Source organism: Chaetura pelagica, unplaced genomic scaffold, assembly GCF_000747805.2.
Source record: "Chaetura pelagica isolate M959 unplaced genomic scaffold, ChaPel_1.0 scaffold104, whole genome shotgun sequence".
Lineage (NCBI taxonomy): Eukaryota > Metazoa > Chordata > Aves > Apodiformes > Apodidae > Chaetura > Chaetura pelagica.
The window spans coordinates 10,441,428-10,450,122 of NW_009953786.1; the positions used below are offsets into that span (position 1 = coordinate 10,441,428).

Here is an 8,695-nt window from a genome sequence, read left to right on the forward strand (position 1 = left end):
TCATTGTAAGTAAATTGGTTTTGTGGTCTTTTGGTATTTAACTGAATTCCCTAGTGTCTTGTTACATTTGGAAAACAGATCTTAGTGTTATAGTCCTTTACAAGTTACAGTAGAACTTGAGAACCTTGTCTTACTTCTGTGGAACAACCTAAATTCCCATTGATTTCATTGACCTGAAGCAGAATGCTTTTGACTACACTGGAATATTTTATTTTTAATTCTTAGTTGTTTAGGTATTTATCAGTGTTTCTGTGGGTTGAGATCATATGGGCAGTATATTTGAAATTACTGATTACACTTCTAACCTTGAGATGATCAAAGAATAGTTTGACTCCTTTGAAAACTGTTGTTTAAAGAAATATAAATAATTATTTGTATTGAACTGAGCAGTCAAGGAATCACTGATAATTCTTCATTCTTTACATGTGAAAGGAGGATGATTAATTTTCAGAAATGTCTACAAAGCTTTGAGCTGTCTGCATTTAATACACTACTTAAAGTTTTAAGAATTTGCCTTAAATCAGTGTGTAATTGCTGTGCTTTTGCAGTTACTGTCTATTCCTGAACTAGTGAAAACATGATGGTGGCCACTAATAGGTCATTAATAAGCTCTTAAACAGAAGTTACTATCTTTGATACTTCATCTTTCCATTCTGTTTGAATTTTATTTACACTTTTACAAAACCACTTCAGTGAATCTGCTGCTGTGGGCCTTATAGTAAATTCTGGTCAAGTTGAATCAAGTGCTTGCCACACAATTGTGTTCTGAGTTACAGGTGTTTGGTAAGGTTTGGTTTTGTTTAGTAAAAAAGTGCTGATTTGTGAGATTGTAAAGAAAGAAGTGAATTGTGAATACTAGAAGGATCTTTGATTTTTGCAAGCAACCCAAATTTAAACTGTGATTATGAATGGACCTATTTTAATCAGCTACTTTAACTACTTAAATCTAGAAGTAACTAGAGAAGACAATGTACATATGTCCATGCTGTTTACTCTAGCAAAGGCATCAAGGTAAAGTAATTATAAACCCAGTTGTCATCTACTGGCAGCTGTGTTTTCTCGATTCATAGTGGAATTTTAGGTATGAAAAATGTTAGAATACAGAAAATCAGCAGTATATATTCAGTATTAGATGGAATACTTGATTCAAGTATTGTTTGGATTTGGCTTCAGTGCAAGATGTGGCTTTCTTGAAGTAGAAGTATTTTACTGAAGCTATGTGAATGCTTTATTTTTATCTTGACAATTGTCTGTGTGGGACACTCACAAATTTCCTAATTTTAATGTCTAGACTCCCTCTAGAAGTGGTTACAGATTAGTATTGATAAATTTATTCATTTGCTGCATAGCAGGTGGAAGCCCTGTGATAGGCCCCCTCCATCCTTCTCTGTCTCCACCCTACATTGCTTCAGGAACCTCTCCTGGCTGACCCCATCCCTGAAAGTGTTCAAGGCCAGGTTGAATGGACCTTTGAGCAACCTGGTCTAATGGGAGGTATCACTGCCCATGCAGGTGGGTTGGAACTAGATGATCTTTAAGGTCCTTTCCAACCCAAATCATTCTGTGTTTTTATGATTGTGTCTCATTGACTAAAGCAGGCTTAATCAAATAAAAAGCCTGAGAGGAATAAAAAGGTAATTGGGTATTTGTATTTGCCTTATTTGTTCATACAAGCTCTGGTGGGAAACTAGTTATATATTGTAGACAGTTTGTTTCCCTGGTGGTATCCAAAATTATATATTCTCACCATAAACCCTGAAGCTCAATTTCATTCTATAAATGAAGAAGTTGAGACTACTGACAACATAATTACCAGAACATTCCAGGGAACTTAAAGTAGTAATTCAAAAGACACATTCTATTTTAGCAGAATTTCAAGGCTCTAGTTTTAATTTGTTTAAGAACTCATTGTACTTCTTGCAAATAAACATTTGTATAAAAGGTATACTTCAGACTAAAATGAGATACTGTATTTTTTCAATGTGTGCATATATATATATCTATAAATATATATCTATCTCCTTCTTCTCCATACCTGTGGCTCAGGTATCTTTTATTTTTTTGGGGAGGAGTGTGGGGAAGTCCTGATTTAGATATTATCTTGAACGAGTAGGCAACCAAGCTTATGCAGTTGGGGTCATGCTGATAATTGTTGCCCTTGCTGCTATCCTGTCAGTTGTTTTCAACTGAATTTGAGGGGTATAGAATTTCACAGTAATTAAGTCCCCAGTCTGTTTTATGGAAACAAGCCACTGGAAAGGAAGAGATTAAAATTACTGCCTTTATGTGTGGCCAGATGGTTTTCATGAGCATAACTCCAGTGAAGACAGAGCCTGTACAGAATCTTGCTCCACACACAGAACAAGACTACTTTTAAAGTGCCTCCATGCCTTTACAGTCTGATTGTTTTAGCCTTTAGCCTGTTATTTTAAACTTTTTTTTCTTAGTGATAATCTTCCACTGAGAGCAGATATTTGTATTACAATACAACTGTTAATTAAGTCCTTTATTCTGAAGGCTTTCTGTCAACTGTAAAAAAATAAGGAATATTCTTATTTGTGTAACTAGCCAGATTTGTTGGCACTAGCCTAAAATTTAGTAGCTACAGTAAAAGAGTCAGATGTCACATAGTGGGTTTGATTGATTAGTTGTCAGACCAAGTATGGGAGTTCCTTTATTTCTGGGTAGATGCTGAGCAGCCCACACTGGGATTCAAGAACCTTCATGTGTAGGGTGGCTAGGGGCAAGGCAGGTGTATGTTTTCTTTCTCATCCTAATGGAAAGGATTGTATCATCCAGCTGTGAAGTGCATGATTTACTAATTTATTTTTTTTTACAAAACTTCTTTTTCTCTGTGAAAAGCTTTCAGTTTCCTTTAACTAGTTAGACAAATGGGGTAGAGGGGAAGGCTTGCCTTTTCCTGCGGAAAACGTGTATAGGGTAATAACACTTTAGAGCTGAAACAGTTGACGGAACTCCTCTGCTGAGATGATTCATTGTACTGCAGTTTTGTCTTCTAACGTGATGTTGTTAGTAAGCTATCCATCAAAGGCTGAGCTCTGCTGCTGTAGCTTTTGTATAAAGCTAATAGAAAAATTATCTCAATGAGTGAACAATTTAAATAAAATAAAAACAAATTTTAAAAATGTAATATACGATGTCAAAACTGATAATTTAATATGGTGAGATCTAAAATAATAAGAGGCAGCTGTCCTAGCTACTCATCCAGGCCTATTTCCAATAAAGATTTTCCTTGTGCCAGTTATATATGTGGATATAATAACTGCATCAACCCTAACAAGACCTCCTGATTTTAGGAGCAACTCGCATCAGGGTTTTTTTTCCTCTTACTTTCACAGGATGTTTCCTCAGTGTAGTTTTACTTAAGTCTGTGCAAAACAAGCATTTCCTGTGATTGTTGTTTTGTCAAATATTCTTCCATTATTAAAACATAAGGAGTGCAACTCATGAGAGTGTTTAAGAGTTTTGTAATGATATTTAGGGGACACAGGGTAGGAAAAATTTATTAGGGTATGAACCTACAAATCATAGGTGTTGTGAAGTTGCTTTTTTTTTTTCTGGTAAAAAAGGGAGAAACTAGCTTGGGAAAGGGTTGCCAGAGAAGCAGGAAGGGAAACAGATACTCACAGGAAGTTACAACTAGCTAATAGGCTTCTGTACGGTAAATCACACTATAGCTTATTTCCTGGTAAATCACTCATTCTTTCAAAAACCCTTATTTGACATTTGGTCACATAAGTGGGATGTTCACTGGAAATGTGGAGGTAAATGTATTCTCTTACTTGTTTTAGAATACTTTATCCTGCTTAGAAAATAAATTGTTTCAGGCTTGAAAATGATTGGTGTGTTTTTGATGCAAAAATAAATGCCAAATTGCCTCATTGTTTAGGGATTAGAAGCAGTTATCATAGTACAGTATAAATATTGTGGAACAGTGTATATAATAATGACTGAAGCATAGTTTAGTCTATGGATGGTGAGTAGAATAGATTTTCTTGACAAGTGTTAGTTCAGTCCTTTTATTATTATTTATTTATTGTAATCACTTTTGCTTTAAAAATTCAGAATTCAACTAGGCAATCTGCAAGGCACAAACCAAAAAGATGTTTGTCATAAATGACTGTTTTGTAAGGAAAACGCCAGCATTCTGTCTTATCTAAGCTATTACTTTGATTCTTTTTTAGCATCTACCTTAGTGATAAATCACTACTTTGTGGTGATGGCAAATGGAGCATTTTGCAATTTCTTGAAAACAGAAAAAGTATTTCTCTCCATTTTATAGCCTTTGCATTTACAACTGCATCAGTGTTAAAACTGGAAGATGGATTGGGATGAATAAAAAAATACTATTGCTGTTTATTTTGTTTCTTAGCTTCCTGGTACTTGACTACTATGGTTTATCTGTCACTCTGTACTTGAAAATATTCTCCTCTGAGGAATGTCACTATATGCTTCTGTGTTGCCTTTGAAATGTGTTGTAACTGAATGAATTATATTGTCAAGTTTTTCTCCTTCACTGTTGCCAAAAGAATGTTGAATAGCATTGATGAAAATAGAACACTAATTGTTATTCACTATGCTATATAAATTGGCAAAGCGCTTCTGAGCAATGAATGTTTTAGTGCCTAAAACTTTGAGAAATGTTGGTTATTTTTGCAACATGTACCTAGAAATTATTTGGCTAGATATAAATCTGCAGTATTTGTGTAACTGTACATGTTTATAAATAGGTGGTAGCCTAATTTCTAAACAGATTGATAGTGTTTCTTCAGATGAACACACTCAGTAATATTAACCCTTTAAACTATGATACTAAATTTCTTTGTTTTTCATCTTTTAAGGATTCATAAAGTGTATAAAATACCTCCTGTAGTTCCAGATGTAGTATTTCTAATTTATTTATTTTTAATTCTGCTTTTCTCCAACAGGAAGGAACTTGAGACCTTCAAAGGTAAATTATGCTTTTTATATTTTACTTGAACATTTGTGAGAGTTTCAGCAATTATTGTATTAAGTTAAACTAGTAAGGAACTGTTCCAGTTCTATATTTGATAATGTTAATTTTATGTCAGCTCAGCAAGCTGTTAATTTTTCAGTTAACCTCTTCTTGCTACTGGTTCCTTTTGGAGAGCTATAAGTGTAGGAAGAACACAGATGGTTCTGTTGTCTTAGATAGGTTTCAGAGATTCTGTATATAACTCAAGCCTCTCCCTTGGTGTTCAGTTTCGGAAGTTAAGGGCTTTGTCTTCAAGGAGTTGATGTCTTTTCTAGTGTGAATGTGTTTTTGACATGTGTTGCAGGCTGTTACTTGTTAGACTTTTGTCTAGCTAATTCTAGGAAATTTTCACAGTATTATATTAAATCAGACCCATGTGACTTTTGTAGCTCAACCTAATGGATATACGTGATGATATATACAAATATCTGTTCTAAATAAAATGCAATGGCTAGAAACTGTTGTGTGTTATTGTTTTGTCTGTGGTGCATGGGTGGAACATGTTACCATTTTCATTAAATCTTAAATTCAGGCTTACTTTATCTATGGCTGTTAATGTTTGATCAGCTTGACAATTACTATTATATTTTTTTTTGCTTTGAATAAGGCGTGACTGTGGCTTCATCATTAGTCTTTGCTTATGAGAATGAAATCAAGTATGTTGACTTCTGTCAATTAGTTCTCTTGAAACTGAAAGGCAGGATGGAAATGTCTAACAACTGCATTTCTCTTTGCCTTTTTAGTTCATTACTATCTCCTCTCTACATAACACTAAAAAAGGAAAATAATAAAGCTAATGTTAAGAGACAGGCAACACAGATTATGTAAAATGTCACTGTAGCTTTCCATAACAACCCTTTTTTTGAATGATTTGACAGTCTTCAACACAGACTACCTCAGAGCAAAACCAAAGATAATGCTAAACTCATTCTATTCCAAAGTAAGGCAGCTACTTTGTAGCACCTGATGCTTGTGAGAATAATGAATCCATGGGTTTTTGTTTGTATTGATTAGGGGTTTAAAGGGAAATTCTGGAAGCCAGGAGGATTGTTTCCATTCTTTCTCCCTTGTTTTCTCCTTTTTTCCAGAGATTACAACTTTATTTGACAGTAAATATTTTACAAAGACAATTATTTTTATGGAAAAGGAAGGTGTTAGCTGGGTGTTGATTGTGAAAGCAACTGCTTCTGTAACGGATACAGATCTGTACAGTTTTCCAGTACTAGTTATGAAAGGCTTGTCTTGGGTAGACAAGGCTTGCCTTGGTATCCACAGTTTTTATTTTATACAAAAATGGATGCAAACAAATGCCAAATTAAAAGCCGAAGTCTTTGCATATTTCCTCACTGAAAAATTAATCTGCAGTCTGTGTCTAGTGCAGCCAAACTCAATGGGAAATGAGTAGGGTATCCTGCTATAACAAGGAAAGACCAGGTAGGAGGATGCTCTAGGTCTATGGGGCATTTTTGAACAAATTATTCTACAATACTCAAAAAGAATTGGCAGAAGCTTTAGAAGACTGGGAAAAAAACAAGCAGGTCTTTAAAATAGGCAAATCAGCCTAATTTCTGTGGTTTTTTGTACAATGAACTGATGGAAAAGCTTATACCTGACAGAACAGAGAGAAGTAATAGCTAACAAAAATTCAAGAATAGTCATGTCAAGCAAGTGTAAATTCTTTTTATAAGATGAAAACAACATCGTTCAAAAGAAACAATCAACACTGTATTTTGACTTTGCCAATAACTTTCACTGTCTTGCCAGACATTTTCCCAGGAAACTCAGATTAAGTAACTAAAAAGCAGGTACATGGCTGACTGGAAATACTTGGAGGAGATGTTATGTTTCTTGCTTACTAAGTTATTATTTCTCAGATCTAATGCTACTTGGAATTTTTGTTCTATACCTCGTTGGTGAAGTAGAGGTGTTCATGTGTTGGCTTCAGTCAGTCTTTTTTCAGTCTTTTAGACCCTCAGCCAGTTTGTGAGTGTCTAGCATATATTTCATCAGCCATTCAGAGCTTTGTGATCATGAAGGATTTGTGATTATGTAGTGAAAGATACTTTAATTCTACAGCAGCTTTGCTCAATCTAACTGCTGGCTCCTTCTTGTATTTTTCTGATTTAAGCTATGTTCTAGAATCACTAGATTTGTTCAGAAAATGATCTGCCATTTGGTTTGGTTCAGTTTTGGTTGATGAAGCACGGTGAAGTAACTCAGTACACGGTCATAGAAGTCCTGACACAGAAGAAGGAAAAGGAAGCAGCAAGAGTAGGAAACATGTCTAAGTTACCGATGAAACACAGCCAGCTAAAAAGCAAGTACTTGTAGCAGTACATTGCCTAACACATTCCGAGGCTGAGGTCAGGAAGTATTAGTACATTAGTAAAGCTTTTATGATAAGCTCTTATCTTGCTGGTAACTCTGGTTTGCTCTATTCAAGAGGGGTTGGTTCCAACCGAAATATGTTGGGTAAATGATTATTTACATTTTGTTTTGTACTTATAGGCTACAACATCAGCTAAATCATCATTACATAACTGTCCAGAGTGAAATGTGTCTGTAAGCATTCAATTTGCAAAGCACCCAGCATAGGGTCCAGGAAAGAAGAACTGTTTAAAGTACCTTTGTATACACTTGCATCCATGTGCAGTTGAAACCATTGAACATTAAATTGTGTTTTAATGGAAAAGAACAGAAATGCCGATTTTCATAATAGTAAGTAGTTATTTGTGAATTTGAATAACCATATGTTAAATAGTATTGGCTTCCAGATTAGGGATGGTAAATGTCTCGCATAAAAATATATTTCTAACATATGTTATTTCATTCTATCTGAATCTGCAGAAATTAAAGTACCACAAGAACATTCCTTAAAGGTGTTTGCCAGAGAACGTAAAAAGAAGGAGGATCATATGCATGTATTTAAGTGTCCAGCTGGGTTTTCATGCCTTGCTCAGGACAGAAAGAAAGTGGTACTGGAATTAAGACACTGACTGGTGTAGTCTGAGGGTCAAAATAGCACAGCACTGGAAATTTTAATTCAGTGATGCATTCCATCAAGTTCACAATTAATTTAAAAAAACAGTGGTTGTATATTGGCACTGACTTTGAGAATGCAGGTCTGCCTCACATGGCAGGTAGGCAACTTCATGGGTCTCTCAGATCTGTTTTAGAGCTTCTCTAGAGTTTTGTGTATATATAAATAGATATAGATACGCAGGTGTAGTCTGGATGGGACCACTGTGAATTTGTGCAATCTTCAAATGTGTATAACATTATAAATATTTTTAGTGCCCCTATATGCCTAATATTTACTAATGTCTTATTTTAATATTGAACGAAAATCAACCTTCACGTAACCAAGAAACAAAACTTCTTCTGGTTTCATTTAGATCTTCCTGCTGTGTGCACTAAGGTACAAAGTGGTAATTCATTGACATCTTCAGTATATTTATTGAGGATAGCAGGTACTATCAAGAAGGGGTTCAAGCAAAGCTCAGTATGTAAGCCTGTTTGCAGCATTGAAAAGTGTTATTATCACCTTTAAGTAGCGTGAAATAAGTACATAATACTAGTTTAAGAAAACATGAATTATTTTTGTGTTTATCAATTGAGATACTTTTTTCGAATTTATTCCTGCCTTTTTTACATTTGTATAATAGTTTTTACACTCTT

At 34.7% G+C, this 8,695-nt stretch overlaps 1 protein-coding gene across 1 annotated transcript in view; it reads left to right on the forward strand.

Annotated features, from left to right (window-relative positions):
• Window positions 1–8,695, forward strand: part of DTNBP1 (dystrobrevin binding protein 1) — a 69,500-nt gene that overhangs the window by 22,435 nt on the left and 38,370 nt on the right. The window contains exon 6 of the mRNA XM_010000947.1: window positions 4,950–4,972. Within this exon, the coding sequence (XP_009999249.1) occupies window positions 4,950–4,972 (23 nt within the window). The remainder of the gene's footprint in view (window positions 1–4,949; window positions 4,973–8,695) is intronic.